This window comes from Elaeis guineensis, chromosome 14 (assembly GCF_000442705.2).
Source record: "Elaeis guineensis isolate ETL-2024a chromosome 14, EG11, whole genome shotgun sequence".
NCBI lineage: Eukaryota > Viridiplantae > Streptophyta > Magnoliopsida > Arecales > Arecaceae > Elaeis > Elaeis guineensis.
The window spans coordinates 64,543,358-64,559,610 of NC_026006.2; the positions used below are offsets into that span (position 1 = coordinate 64,543,358).

The 16,253-nt window shown below is 39.7% G+C and overlaps 1 protein-coding gene and 1 pseudogene across 1 annotated transcript; both read left to right on the forward strand.

The window, feature by feature from the left end:
- Nucleotides 1–3,384: 3,384 nt before the first annotated feature.
- LOC105057127 (ethylene-responsive transcription factor ABI4-like) lies at nt 3,385–7,125 on the forward strand (annotated as a pseudogene).
- Nucleotides 7,126–11,567: 4,442 nt separating this feature from the next.
- Nucleotides 11,568–14,318, forward strand: LOC105057126 (zinc transporter 6). The gene is made up of 2 exons (XM_010939602.4): nt 11,568–12,420; nt 13,939–14,318. The coding sequence occupies exons 1-2, from the start codon at nt 11,683–11,685 to the stop codon at nt 14,251–14,253; spliced, it is 1,053 nt and encodes a 350-aa protein (XP_010937904.1). The 5' UTR covers nt 11,568–11,682; the 3' UTR covers nt 14,254–14,318.
- Nucleotides 14,319–16,253: the final 1,935 nt, after the last annotated feature.

Consider the following 16,253-nt stretch of genomic DNA (forward strand, 5'->3'; position numbering starts at 1 on the left):
CTGATTTAGGAGTACTAGAGTAAATTATAGTGTATCCGGGGTCGCAATTTGGGTATATTGGTTCAAGTTATGGGCTACTTGGACCCAACCAATAAATAGACAAGAAAATCATATCCACCTATAATTTGAAAGACTGTAAAAAAAAAAATTTGTTTAAATCAATTTTAAATCTCCCCACTGAAGTCTGGAAGACTTGATGTGAGCAATTTTGCATAAAACACCCTAACCTTGTGGATATTCTTTGTAATATGTTGCTCACGACTCGCGGTAAGACTTCCGCATTTGTTTGAACCTAATATTACCACGTAGGTGGTTTGCATGGTACAAGTCGGTTTGGTAATTCAAGATTTGTTACCAATCAAAAATCCAATTGGATTAGAAAATATGCTATAAAAATGAAAAATATAATATGATTTTATAGTTGGCAGGTGGAATCTAATATCATTGCAATATTTGGGTAAGAAAAATCAAAAGCCTTTCATCAATAAAGAAGACATACAGATAAAGGAATGAAGGTCATATGCTTAGAGTTTTATATAGGACTTGCATTTTTGAGAGATTTACAGTAGTCTCCCGCTAGCACGACTCATATTATGGAATCCCGTTCTCCACAGCCTACCAACACCAAAATATTGGAACATATTTCAAACTGACATATGATTTTGGATTGAGTTAGATCAAGACTAATTAGGTAGGGTAGGTTCATATCATATATAATTACAGTCTACCTACGTTGTAGTTTGGGTTGGACCTGGATTCCATTGAGTTGGGAGTTTCATTATAGGGTACACCTCCAAAGGAAACCCAGAGCCTTCTCTGGAAATTCAGCTTTGGTTAAGCTGGCTTGGGTTCCTTGACAAATCCACTTGAGCCGAATTAGATTTGAAATTGCATCCACATTGCTAACCTTTACCAGGCCCGAGTTAAAACCTAATCCAAACCATCTGGGTGGATTGGATTTAACCCGGGTCAAGTTATATTATTAGGTTATTGTTGTTGCTTGCATTAATAACAAGTTTAGTTGTTAGGCTCTTATTGCAATTATCTCTATCAATGCTAGGTATGCATGATGTGAGAAAGAAATAACATGAAGATATTGCTCTAGATTCATTATATCTCATCATTTAGATTCTCTATAAATAACTCTTAAATTTCTTACCGGCGCATTTATCTTCTTTAATTCTCATCTTTGAAGAAAAAGATGTCACGGTGAGGATGGAGGAGAGAGGGAGGACAACGGAGCGGGGAAGAGAGAGAGAGGGCAGGTGGCCGCGGTGCCCAATCCTTGCTAGAAATTTTTTCCCCTTTTTTTTTTTTTGAAAAAAAGGATTTCTCGAGGTTTTTTCTGATCGTATAGGATTGGGCCTGTGACCCTCGCGATCTCCATCTCCATGTCCGACTCCCTCTCATCGTTCCCTCGGCCCACTCTCTCTACTTATCGCCGTGATTTGGCCCAATTTTCGGCCTCGTAAGCCCTAAGTTGACCTAATCGCGCTAAGCCATGTGCTACGACCACTAGCGTAAGATTAACATGAATCTTTTTACACAGGACCCCCTAGCATTTTTATGTATTAAATAGTCTGCCATTTAAGTATGTGGCATTCAGTCTAAGTATTCAATGATGAATTTGAACGTGTGTAGCAAAACCACCTTGGACATAGTCCAGGCTAGCTTGATTTTTCTAACTCAGCTGGCATATAATATAATTCAAGCCTGCAAACCACTAGACAACATGTTTTAGTGAAATGTTCACTATTATCAAATATATGCCGACCATGCATGCAGGTCTTAGAGAGAAACAAGAATTATGTTAAAATGTTCTTAAATTGTTGAAATTTGAGAATAATAATAACTATAAACCTCATAATACTGGTGAGTTATCAGTTTGGCTGCATTTTGTTCTGCAATGACAAAAAGTAACATACCTATCTAGCAGCAGTAATGAAGAATGCTTTTTCGAGGCCGAATGCTTACTTTATTCCAAAGCTAAATGCAGCCTTAGAGTAGAGTTAGTTTATAAGGATAGCTTTGCCGGTTATTTGCCATGGATAAAATCCTTTGAAGGGCAGACAAGCTCTAGCCGGTTTATCTACCTGAAACTGTGCAGAGGTTTCATGAACAAAACATGAAAGCATGCTTGACTAAATGCATTTCTGTTAATCTAGGAGATGCTAATGGATGTCTTTTAATGCACGTAGTTAGTCCAAATGATTTATTTGGAAAATGTTGGTTGTTTTGATAGCAACTACAATCAATCCTTTTTGTCTAGAAATATAAAAATTTTATGGCTATATATATATATATATATATATATATATATATATATATATCTTGCTCTCTTCTCTACTTTTACCAAATTGTTATTGATCTCATCTAGCACATAGGTTGGCCTATATTTCATTTTAATTTCACAGATCATATTTTACTTGGCATGTTCTCGTTGCATATAGATACACCTTTCTTCGCATATGTGATGAAAATGAAACGAAAGCATCTATATATTCCACTATTTCACAAATTTATCCTTGAAAATAAAGAGAGATATCAAATGTTCATATCTGTTTTAACAACAAAGAAGTAATTAACTAGAGTCAAACATGTTCTATGCATATGAGAGATGGTTCATAAATCCCTATACCACAGGAACAGAAAACTGAAGGGTGTTCAAGAAAAAAGTTTCAGAAATATAAGAAATGGAAGCATTTTTATATAGATAGAGATATGCATGCGAAAGTGCTAATGCTAATAAATCTCAACCTATAACACATTAATCCCGTAATAGCATCAAGACCATTGGCAAGTACTTCCTCTTGAACCCAGACGTTTATAGTGCATGTCACGTTTACATGCATCCAAAAAATATCGTGCTAGAAAATGTTTGCTGTGTCAGCGTCCAAAAATATCTCTGCTAGGAAATGTTTTTGCTGTGTCTGCGTCCTAAAATATCGTGCTAGAAAACGTTTGCTTGCGTCTCCGCTGCACCATTCCCAGCTGCCAAACTTTATCCATTCATAACAGCATACGGCGAGCCGAGAGACGGTTTCCCGTTGGCGATGCAGGCGTCCAAAATTCTCAATTCTCGACAGAGATCAAGCTGAGATCCAAGAAGCCCATTCCCTGTCGGCAAAATCCACCACGCATCCTCTCATATTACGGCGGGCCGAGAATTTTTTTTTTTTTCCACACAGTCTATACCATGGATTTTAAAAGCAGTCGATCTCCTCATCATATCCCCTACCAGTTAACGCAGAGTCGGTGCGTGAGAGAAGGAAACGCCAATGCCCAGGCAAAGAGGAGACGGATGGGTATAGCACGTTTGAGCGTAGTCCCAAGGTAACTAATTATGGCCAAGAAAGCACCTAAATTCTGCTGTCGCTTTCAAAGAAGACAACCTCGCTTATTCCCGAGGCTCCTCTTCGCTCACCTCCCTAACATCACTCTCAGCCGAATCACTCTCTCATGCACGCGCCCTCTCGTCTTCTCCATTCTACCCAGATCCCCCCAGCCAACAATATGACTGCTACCGAAAAAAAAAGTACCACTGATACGGACTCTTGGCTTCTTTGATTACTTCTTTCTTCTCTCTTGCTGTCTTCCAGCCTCGCATGTTTTATTACTTTACTAGACTGCAATGAAAGCAGGTTAGAGTCCACATACCACTCTGGAAGAAGAGCGAGGGGAGACCCAAACAAATTTGTTTGTAGATGTGGGTGTACGTGTATATATATATACTTTCCAACCAAGCAATAGTGCAGGTTCGAAGAATCCAAAACTGGCGAGCCCCTACAAGCTACTAGTACCAATATATCTGTGGTGCTGCTATTCTTTAATATCTCTCTCTTTCTCTCTCACTCATCAGCCATGCCATAAAGACTGACCCCCAGAGGAGTACTTTTCCTGTGCGTCTTTCCATTAGTTTAATGCGGGATATATGACCACCGCCCTTCCGCCCCATAGAGAACAGGTAAAGAATCCCACCACCCTTCCGCCCCTCACCTCCCATCCCATCCTAACAAGACCTTTCCTCCTTCCCATCACCCGAGACTGCCGTCGCCCTGCGCCCAACCACCTCCCACCACTCTTCTTTTCTTTCGGGTATTTCCGGAAATGGATGGTGGGCAGCCTCCTCATCCCATAGAACAGTACTCTTCTTCCATTACCGGTAGCCCCAGCAGCACCACCACCAGTAGCTCCGCCGCGGCAGCCGAAGCCTCCGGCGGCGGCGGAGGGAGTTCGAACAGCAGCATCAGCGGCAGGAAGTGCAAGGGAAAGGGAGGACCGGACAACGGGAAGTTCCGATACCGGGGGGTTCGGCAGCGGAGCTGGGGGAAGTGGGTCGCGGAGATTCGGGAACCGAGGAAGCGGACGAGGAAGTGGCTCGGGACGTTCTCCACCGCCGAGGATGCAGCCAGGGCCTACGACCGTGCGGCGCTGGTTCTCTATGGTCCTCGCGCACAGCTCAATCTCCAGCCCTCCTCCGCCGCCGCGACCGGCAGTGGATCTTCCTCCTCCTCCTCGTCCTCGACCTCCTCGACGTCCACCCTTCGTCCTCTTCTCCCCCGTCCCTCGGGCTTCCCCTTCCCTCTCCTCCCTTCCTCCTCCTCTCCCTATGCTTTCCCTCCCGTAATGTACTCCAACCCAACGGAGAGTACCATCATCTCCCATGGGCCAATCACCAGCTGCGGCGGTGGCTATCACTGCATGCCAATCGAGCAGGAACCGGTGATACCGGCCCCTGCGCCTGGGCCGAGCCACGTCGTGGCGGCCGATAGTGGTGTATACGAGGACATCAGCTCCCTCGCCGGGTCGGTGAGATCGAGCCTGTCGCTCTCCAACCAGCCCGTGGCACCGGTGGAGACCGCGACATCAATGCCGCTCGTGTCATCGCCGGTGTGGAATTATGATGATTATGCTGAAGCAGCTTCTTCCTTGTGGGATGATGGCGATCCCTTCTTCTTTGATCTATGATGAACGAGAATAACAAAATATCTCTGCTAATAGGATTAATGCAGGGAGAATTAGGGTTTCTGCTATGCATGCATGCTTTGGAAGTATTCTTAAACTGTATCATCATCTCTGGTGGATTGTCTAATTTTTTTATTTATTAAATTTTTTGTACTTTGAGACTTGAAGTACTTTACTACTTGTTTTGTATTGCGAGAAAAAAAAAAATTGAGAGTTCCAACCTTCTAGTGAGTTTATGATGAAGAAAGCGAGCGAGCGAGCGAGCAACCAGCAACCCAAGTGATGAGGAGGAGACTGCACCAGATGACATAGGATTAAGAGGGCATGCAAGAGCTGCAGTTTGGATCGTAGTTATATATGTATGGACTATGAAGAGAACATAATATACTGCCTCTTATGGTTTCTACTGCCTGGTCTCAGAGATTTAGCTATATAGTGATGTTGGGACTGCCCCTTGGATTTGGTCATCTTGGGTCCAGATAAAAGGTACCACTGCTACTTCCATATATCTCAAATTTGATTTTTCTTGCAGCCCTTGTTATTCTTATCATTCTGGATGTTACTCTCCTTCCTAGGATTGCAGGCTTATTTGGATGTTATTTCGACGGTTTTGAAGTGATTGCATTTCTACTGTTTTCCTAATTAACTTCTATAATGAATCTTGATAAGCCAAAATAAAGACTTTGTGGAGGAATTTGCTGTCCACCATCATAAATACAACATGCTAATATTTCAAGTGATATCTCAGAGATTGTTGGGAATATGAAGATGCAACTGAACTATATATGCTGTGGTTCAGATTAACATTTTTGACAGTGAATTTGATGATGTTACATGCATGCTTTTCTCATTGCCCTATTAAAATTTGTAGGGAAGTTTGGAACTTGTCGCTAGTTTGCATGAATAGTTGCATTTGCCCTTTAATTTTTGAGAGGATGCCGCTTTCCTAAACTGATAAGATCGTCTATCAAGTAAAGTAGTTAGTGGGTAACAGCCATGACCTTTACCATCAAAGGTTGTTGGTTAACTGAAAGCGCTTTGTAAGAGAACAAAGCAGCCGACACTAGGTCAAGATCTTGGTTTGTTTTAAATGTAATTAATCAAATGTACAGTCTTGGACTCTGATATTTATAATATGCTCTAGAAGAGCTGGAAGGCTGCTCTTGGATGGTAAATATTCCAATGTAGACATGTCAAGAAATGAGGTGACTACATCTTTACTATATATCACAAGGCAATAATGACATGTTTCCAGACCTCGAGTTCAATAGTCTCTGTGATTTGATGAGTTCCACTCCAAGCTATTCGTGTGCTTGTTTATTTGATCAAAATGACAAGGAAATAATGTCTAAATGAAGTGGTTATTCACTTTGATAAAGGATAGTATTGAGGAGGGAAAGTTAAATATAGTTTATCCTCAAGAAAAATGATGTCCAGTTGTTTGGGATGGTTTAATACAAATTTGGAGGGCCTTCAAATATCTTCATGGGAGGGTTCCTTTGTTCTGGAAACTCAGTCAAGTACATCAATGTTGCCTGATACCTAAAATTATATGTCACGCACCTTAAAAGCTCCACGCAATCTTCATTGTGATGGTGGTAATATTTCTTCTTTTGACAAATTTACTGGTCACTATTTCACTGTTAGTGTCTTTATTACATTTGCCTCTATTTTTTTAATCTTTTTAATTTTATATTTAAATTGTATCCTGCATGGCTATTAATCCATATAAATGTTTGTGATCACCAGTAATGTTTTCTAAAACGTATTTTTTGTCACTTGTTTATGTCTGTTTTTCCATAATTTGAAAAGAAGTCTATTGATCCATAAAATGTTGTAATCTGCAGAAAATCTTAAGCATGTTTTATTACTTAATCAACTTATTGGACGAATCAGAGTTTTATTCATGAAAAGGTGAGCATAATTAACAAGGAGTTGCAGGTGCATGTATATCAAGTAGGATTTTCTTCAAAAGAGGGCATCGGCAGCAAGCCTGGAGCACAACAGTGGAGTCGGTATGGAACACAAAGAAAATTTGAAATGTATAAAACATGCTAGGCAACGAGAAGAACCACTTGAGGGAGTTTAGATTGTGAAGACTTTATCAAAAAAATGAGACATTTTGGTGATCATAATACATGTTAAGCTTTTTCGTGGGTTTCTTCTTTCTGCCATTCAACGGTTCACTGCAAGTAATTATTTCTAGTCTTATTATATGAAACTGAATTATTTGAAAATACAATGAATTGATCAAAAATTTCTTTAGATATGAATGATTCTTGTAGCATGGATGAATTCGTATGGTTTTTCCTTTAATATATATATGTTGGTTTTAATTCTTGGTCATGCTTCAGTAGCTAGTTCACTAGGCAACTAAAGGCTTTGTTTTCTTCCGTTTCCCCTTGATAAAACAATTGAATAATGTTGCCTTCGGTAGCATTAAGTTAGGAAATCTAATTTTTTCGGAGTTAAACATGTCTGTTTAAACAACTGTCTTGTGATAATTCATAACATGACTTTCTGATATTTCTTCAAATAACAGCTCTTGTAATTTACGATTCTTCCATTCTTCGCATTCATGGCATGCACAGCTCATGGTTCTGCTAGTTTCGTTAGTTCATACCAACTAATCTTTTCATCAACGTCACATACAGATGTATTATTGTATTATTATTTTTTGTGACATTTTAATTTTAAAGATCCATCGAAAACGTTTTAGTTCTAAAGTAGTCATTTCCTCAAAAAAGTTCCGTAGTAGTGTCAAGACAATAATGTCTCTAGTTTTTTTTTCGTTAATATTTTAGTGGTGTTTTTTTGTTTCATGACATTTATCTTTTATAAACTTTTATTTTATTTTTTTTTTGAGAAATTTTGTACACTTTTATGAGTATTTACTTATAATTCTTGCCGCATGAGAAAAAAGTTGCTTTGGTTTAATGCTTGTTATCATAGTACCTGTTTCTCACATGATACCTGAAGGCCTTTCTCTTGTTGTCCTTGGCTCGGATTGTTAATATCGGAATATGATAATGCGTTTTTAATATACCTTTTATCACTTATAATATGATTGCAGGGAACTTTAAAAAAGGGGAGTTTAGATATTATTTTTGGAACAAAAAAATGCTTCTAGTTTCTGTCTTTACCTCACCTGTTTTCCCTCTATATTTCTCCATGTTGTTGCTATTTGAGCTTTCATACTAAGCAGTGGATAGTTCTCTATGTTGCCCCTTGTGCTATGTCAGCTAATGCATTGATGCCTCTGGTTGTTGAGACTTCCAATCTTTCAATTTGCAATACTAATTGGCCTCAATTCTCTGATCATTTAGACTCCTGAGGTGTGTCGATCTGTTGCTTATGCACAGATTGTTGCTTGTTGTGTTCGATGTTTACTCTATTTTTCGAAACTTATCACAATCTTCCTTCTGGAGAGAGGGAGACAGGGTTTGCCATTAGATGGGCTCGGCCATCAAACCCCTTCTCTTTTGGTCGAATTGTATGAGGAAGAGAAGGTAAAAAGGTCTGGTTTTAGGTTGGGTCGAATCTACATTCTGACTAAAGCTTTGTGTTTGGGCTGTGGGCTGAACTTTTTTGGGCTCCCTGGTGGCTTCAACGGAAGTGAAATAGCACTGGGCCGGGCTTGTTGTTTGTTCGGAATTGCATCCATGACATCATATTGGGCTCAGAAAAGAATGGTCAACATTGGTAACCCATTTCAAATGAACAAATGGAAGTCTTATACCGAGGCTCGGACCTCTTTAGCTGCTTAGAAACTAATCTGTGCTTGTGCTTCGGATGGTGAACAAATTCACATCATTGAGGATACCCGGCTAGGAAGCACGCCTATAAATCAAACCACTGTTCCTCTCAGTGTTGATCGTTGTCATGACATTTTGAGCTGTGAAGGGGATGTTGACAAAATGAAATCTTCCCTGTTGATTACAGAGCATTGCCATTGCAAAGAACAGCTGGCCAGTCCCTCCGGTGTGGGACTATTTGCCTTCACAAGATCAGAGCTCTAGACACCTAGAAAGTTATGGAATTTTAAAAATATGCATCAACATTTGCTACAAACAAAGAAATTAAAAAATAAAAAATAAATAAAACTGCGCGAAAAGCAAATAATATTGCAAAATAAATGATAGGGAACTAAACAAAGGAAGATAAATTGCAAACCAAGATTGATAAATCTTATATATAATTTACTATGGTCATTTTCAAATTTTGTTTTTATTTTGGAAACATCATATTGTGGAATCGTGATAGATTGATGAATCAAAGGTAGTTAGTTCTAAATTAGCCTTGGAAATTAAATATGGGAATTTTTTTTTTAATAATCTAGTTTTCTTGGCTAGAGAGATCCACAAACAAGAATACATGGGAAAAAGGAGAGTCGAGGCGCGAGTCCTTGGGCTGGAAGCAAAAATTGTTGGGTTGGGGAGAGAGATGGGTGGTCCAAACTAGGGCTTTGGAATGGTTTGTGAAGTCATGAGCATAGCCACTGCATGAACGAGCTGGGCTTGGTGCGAGAAATTGCTTTGAGGAAGCGAGAAAGAGGGGAAAAAAGTAATTATATGGGACAGAAACATCTGGAAATGAGTAATTAGCTGATCAGATGGAAATTCTTGCCGGATTCCTTGCATTAGATTCTCCCAACCCAACGCTTGGCATAAGTAGACCCTAGAGCCTCTGTTGTATTCCATGATTGTGACAGCAAAAAGAATTAATTATGTATATCAGAAAAAGAAAAATTAATTGCGCACCAAATAAGTAAAGGAGTCCGAGTCGGTTGTCTTCCTCTCTCTCTCTCTCTCCCGTCAGGCAAGCAAGAATAAATAAGTTATTACTGCAAGTTTAGGCACTGATATTGATCGCCCATAGATATGAAGTTTAGATCCAAATGAAGTATATTTCCTTCTTCACAAACTTGCAACGGAAGTCTATTCTCACCGGAGGTAGCGGTGGGGATTTTACGATGTCTATGTTCGTCGAAATTTGAAAGCAGAACAGAAGAAGAGAAAAAAAGAGAGAATTGTGAGACAGTAAGCATTGTTCTCTGTGTTTGCTCGTTTACTTATCTAAAGATGCTCTTGTTGCTTTTATATTTTGACAGAGCTGTAAATTGTTATGTTTGAAGCCAATATGCTATTATGACTTAATTTGATAGGTCGTTAGATCTTAATCTATCAAGCCATTAAGATATGAAATTCGCCCATTAACCTACAAATCATAATTGTTAGTTGTAAGCATCAGTTGTGGATGATGTCTTTGTTCTATAAATTATCGAGAGATTTCAACAAGTTGATTTTACCATTGAGTTGGTTGGTAGCTTAAGATCATAAAGCACTGGAATGTTTCTCGATGTGAATCCAAGGATAATCGAATAAATATGAGTTCATAATCCTGTGGGCGGCATTATCCGATATCCAGATCAATTCTAGAAGAGCTAAGATTAGCTATTATGAAACCAAATTCTATCTAGTGAGAAGCTCAATCATCGTTTGGGATCGCAGACTTGCTACTATTTTTTTTTGAGCTAGAGCATCAATATGATTTATGTCACTTTGGTCCTAGACTGAGATACTCTGGTTAATAGAAGTGGCTTACTCAATGACTCACACCCAACAGAAATAAATCAAGTTTTCTCAAGATTTTTCTTTTCCAAGAGATTTAATTTTTTTTTTCCATCTTTCTTCTCCCACCTTTCTAAGAGCTCGGATTAAGGTTTTGTAGGTGGATTCTGCAAATAAATTTATTGTAATGGTAAAAACCCTTTTCAAAATTTTCAGTAATTAATTTATTAATAAAAAAATTTAATTAGTTTGTAGAAAAAATTATTTTATATTTAATTATAGATTTCAGATAAAAGATGAAACTTTTATTCAAGAAGGAGGGGGATGGAAAGTAATTTTTTTTTATAATACTAAGTTTTTCATATTTCATGAAACTGGAAAGTCATATGAAAAAAGAGAAATTTATCTTTTTATGGAATGAAAATTATGATAATTTTTAAAAAAAATATCCTTAAATCATCATAATCTTCTTAATTATTATTTTTAATAATTAATTTTAAATTATTAAAAATATATTATTAAAAATTACCATATTATAAAAAGTTGTAATGGTTTTATTATAAAAATATGTTAACAATTATCTAAAATTGTCATAGTATAACATGGGAGAACTTCCGAAAAGGTACCGGTCTGGATCATCAATTTTTTCTGCTTGAATCCGTGTCATCAATTTGCAATATACTGATTCACTGTTTCCCCGCAATCCATTTCTAATTGTCCTGCATATAAACCAATCATCCATCAATAACATATCTTCCCCTTTAGCCAAAACCATCTCATCACCACACAATCGTTTCATCAAACGGCTTCGAGGCATTAAAGTCAATGAACCCCAAGACTTCCACGTATATTACCAATTTCCCATAAATAATCCTCGCATAAACAAACATCTTTCCTTAATCCCACCTTATCGTTCCACTGTAGTCTATAGTGGCCACTCTCCCTCCCTCACAAAATCTTGTCCCTTCTTGCTATAATAAATGCATGAATCCTTTGGGCCCCGCCTCAACTAGAAAACAGACCTGCTGACCGACCCCTATTTCCTCCTCCACGGCTCCGCTCCCCCTCTTCCTTTTCTCTCTCTCCCACGGCCCGAATAACCAACCTATTCTAGGGATTAGATCGGAATAAGGGTCGGAATAGAGGGATGACGGGGTGCGGGTTCGGGGATCCGAATGGCCGGGAGCAGTGGTGCCGCGACGGCGTGGCCGCGGCCCACCTCAAGTGGGTCTCGATCGGGATAATTTTATTCACGAGCGCGGTGGGGATATCCTCGCCGGTGATGCTGGCCCGCCTCTTCGAGGGGAAGCCCGCCTACGCGAACTCGCTCCTTCTCATCAAGTGCTTCGCCGCCGGGGTCATCCTCTCGACCTCGCTCGTGCACGTCCTCCCCGACGCCTTCGACGCCCTCGCGGACTGCCAACTCGCCTCCCGTCACCCGTGGCGCGACTTCCCCTTCTCCGGCTTCGTCGCCCTCCTCGGCGCCCTCCTTGCCCTCCTCGTCGACATCTCCGCCACCTCCCACGCCTCCGCCGCCGCCGCCAAGCCGCAGTACACCCCGATCGATCTCGAGGAGTTGGGAGGAAAGGGCGGCGGAAAATTACGGCCGGAGGCGGCGGCGGCCGTGGTGGCGATGAGCGGATGCCACGGCCACCATGGGGACCGCCAAGATTTGGATGACCATGGGAACGAGGAGGAGAGACTGGCGAAGCTGAAGCAGAGGATGGTGTCACAGGTCTTGGAGATTGGGATTATATTCCACTCGGTGATTATTGGGATCACGATGGGGATGTCTCAGAACCAGTGCTCTATTCGGCCGCTTGTTGTTGCGCTCGCCTTCCACCAGATCTTCGAAGGGATGGGCCTCGGTGGATGCATCGCCCAGGTACAATAGCGAAACCCTAATTTTGGCACTGAAACTGGAAAACACTGTCACCATCACTAACTCTATCCATTATTATTTCTTGGATTTCTTGTCAACATTGGATTTTTCTCATAAAAATGTGTTCTTGTTGAGTTCAATCATGGGTGCGCCTGGTGTAGTGCTGGGCTTTTGAGGTATCTTACCATCAGCTGATGGGTTGGAATGATACTGCGGGAGTTTGGTAAGAATGGGTTTTTCGCAATTTAATCAAGTCCACGGATGATATTAGATGATTGTGATGCTGCTGCGTGTTGGTAGGATGTGGAAGAGGAACCATTCACAAATCATCGAGTTGAAATTTTTAATCCTTAATTCTGTTGTTAGTGATTATTTATTATATGGCATTGCAGCACTCAAAAAAAAAAAGAGCTTTTATAAATATTATATGCATCAATCTTTGTAATTTATGTTGAGGTGCATAATTTTAAACTAGGCTGTCTGGGGTCTACAAAAGTTCTCTCACTCGACGATGTGTAAAAATAATGGCTCAAAAACGCAAAATTTTATTTTACCTTGGAATCCAGTGCGAAAGCTTTTGCAATGACCAACCACACCTCTGCTATATGTATACTCCACTGTGGCAATGGAGGGAAGCTTTGTCTTAGGTGCCTTTAGATATCAGCTCATCCAAAAAATGTTTTTTTTTTTCTAGTAGATACATAAAGTAATTAACTGGGTGAATGTAGGGGGTTACTCTGATTGATTGGAACGACCAGCCTTCTCCATTGTATATATCCTTGTTTCTTAACCAGGATATGGATGATTACTTGGGAACATTTTGGTGCAGTGTCTAATTGGTATGACCAAGTAAATATTTTCCTTCTCGGTTCTGTGACTTCTGTTGGTGGAATCCTTCTACCCTTTTTTATTCTTAGGGGACATAAAATAGAGAGTGAAGACAGTCGTCTTCAGTCACGTCATTGCACACTAATCCTTTCCCCAGTTTCCCATGCCACCATGTTGCCAACTTCTTGCTTGCTTTACACATCACATTCTTTCTTTCTTTTCTTTTCTTTTCTTTTTTTCTACTTTCCTTCTTCCATCAAAGCCACAGATCCGCTATAATAAAATATAGAACTTGAATTGGAATCTACGTGTCTGCAACCACGTTAGAAAGTCGTGTTACAGTATCAGTAGACTTCTTTATTCACCTTTTTGTGATATAAGCTTTCATACCATTTATGCTTTATTGATACTGACCAGTTGACAGGGCTATATGATTCTTTTATGTGGTTAATCTTTCAAGTCCTAGTAGATTAATTTCTTTATGGACTTCTTATACTCCATACTCTTTTTTTTTTTTTTTTTTTTATGGAATTCTTATATTCCATACTCATTAGGGCATCTAGGTGCATATTGTTCTTAGTAGCATGCCTAAAGCCTAAAAAAATAGTGGGACAGAGTTTTTTTTTTATTGGTTTTCTTCATAAAATTTCATTTAGCTGAAAAACTGATTCAGATGGTTATTGATGATGGCAGGCTGGTTTTGGCTTCTGGACAGTCGGGTATATGTGCATAATGTTCTCAGTGACTACACCAATGGGGATAGTGCTAGGAATGATGGTGTTCTACATGACGGGATACGACGATAGCAGCCCCAATGCTCTCATCTTGGAAGGCTTGTTGGGATCTCTCTCTTCCGGAATTCTTGTATACATGGCTCTGGTGGATCTCATAGCTGTAGATTTCTTCCAGAACAAAACAATGTCCTCGAGTCCTCGATTGAAGGCGGCTTGTTACATTGCTTTAGTGCTAGGATCTGCTTCAATGTCTGTACTTGCACTTTGGGCATAGAGCTTGAGTTTGTAATTTCACCATATTATTAGAATTGGAAATGCAAAATATATAATTTTATATCAGATGGTGTGATTTTCAAAATTATTGACAAAGACCATCTATTGCACGGATCATGCTGCTAAGCGAGGACTAATGTTATCCAGTGGGATATTTTGAAGTTGTCAATATGGTTGCATTTTATGTTCATCTTTCCTTTCCTACTCTAATTTCCAATTGGAGATAATTATTTCTGGATGATTTGAAATGTTAGGAGCACTGAAAAATACCAAAGTGAAGGCTGAGCAGAGAAGCTTCTGTTGCTTTGTGGTCGAAGTGGTCATAATTAAAGTTAATCGCATGATCTGTAGAGTGGAGTAGGGTCTTCTGGTGGTGCTGTGGGCAGCTTTTTTAAAGAAACCTTCTTTTTTCTTTTTTTTTTAAATGATAAGGGAGGCTGAAAACAATTACAACCTGACTATTATTGGGAATTAAAGATATTTACAAATACATCGGTCTGAACGTTTGGAGAGAGACATGATAGGTGGCAAGGTTTTAAATTTTCTGAGCTGGGGCTATCATGGTTTCCAATCGAATGAAATGCGTTGCTGTCTATTATGTCCCAACACTTAGGAGATATTTCAAAACATATCAAATGAGGTGCTGATAATCTTGTCTTGACATATTAGATGTTATTTGTTACAACTAAGAGTTCATGACTTGATACGTAAGATATTGTCCGTTCTAGTATATGGGTCTCACGGTTTTGTCCCTCTACATTTTAATCCAAAAGATGTTGCGTATAGAAAAAGATAGTCTCTTTCCATATAAGCTGGAGTCATATTTGACTCATAACAAATGTGTAACTAATGATGTCCTCTTTCTTTATTATCACCACACCACCCTCTAATCAAGAAAGAGTTTGTATACGAGCAGAAGGCACATCATAGTTACAGGCTTGGGATCTACATGAACCATCAATGTTGTAGCCAAGGACTCATGGCGCAGCACGTAAGACATTGTCTACTCTGATCCATGGGCCTCACTATTTTTCATCTAAATTCTAATCCAGAAGACAGCTTCATGTGGTGAAGGGTGGTCTATTCTCATATAAGTTAGAATCCCTTTTGACTCACAATCAATGTGAGACTAATGATGCCTCCTTTCTTATTATTAACATAGTCCCGTCAATGAAGGAGGACTTTGGCTTATATGAGAAGGGACCACTCTTTCTTATATGAGGTATATCTTGGATTAGAATCTAAAAGATAAAAAAAGAAGATCCATAGGTCAAAACAGACAATATCTTATATGCCAGGCCATAAGCCCTTGGTCATAATATTGGTGGCTTATGCATATCCCGAGCCTGCGACTGTAATATGCCTCCCACCTGTACATATTCTCCCTTGATTGGGGGGGGAGGGGGAGGGGGGCTATAGTGATAATAAGGAAAGAGGGCATTATTAGTTCTATATTGGTTACGAGTTAAGGAAGAATATGACTTATATAGGAAAGGACCACCTTCCTTGTGTGAGATGCCTTTTGGATTAAAAGTCGGAGAGAAAAAATCACAAAGCCCATGGATCAGAGCAAACAATATCTCATATGCAAGTCATAAGTCTTTGGCCATAATATTGGTGACCCACAAAGACTCTCCCTTCAGCAGCATGGGCCGCCAATATTATGGCCAATGGCTCATGGCCTAACATGTGAGATATTATCCATATTGGCTCATGGATCTTACGATTTTATCCATCTGAATTCTATTTCAAAATGTGTCTCACATAGGAAAAGATGGTCCCTTTTCATATAAGTCAGAGTCTTTCTTGACTCATAACTAATATAGGACTAATGGTGCCCTCCTTTCTTATTATCTCTACAACACCCTAAATCAAAGGAGAGTCTATGTATGGATTGTAGGTGCATTACAATGGCAAGCTGGGGTCCTACATGGGCTACCAATGTTCCGGCCAAGGACTCATGGCCTGGCACATGAGATATTGTATGTTTTGGCCTAAGGG

Bases quoted from the DNA above. Each gene is read 5' to 3' on its own strand.
- LOC105057126 (XM_010939602.4), top strand. From the start codon at position 11,683: ATGACGGGGTGCGGGTTCGGGGATCCGAATGGCCGGGAGCAGTGGTGC. The intron at 12,421-13,938 runs GTACAATAGCGA...TGATGATGGCAG, and splicing joins TCGGTGGATGCATCGCCCAG to GCTGGTTTTGGCTTCTGGAC.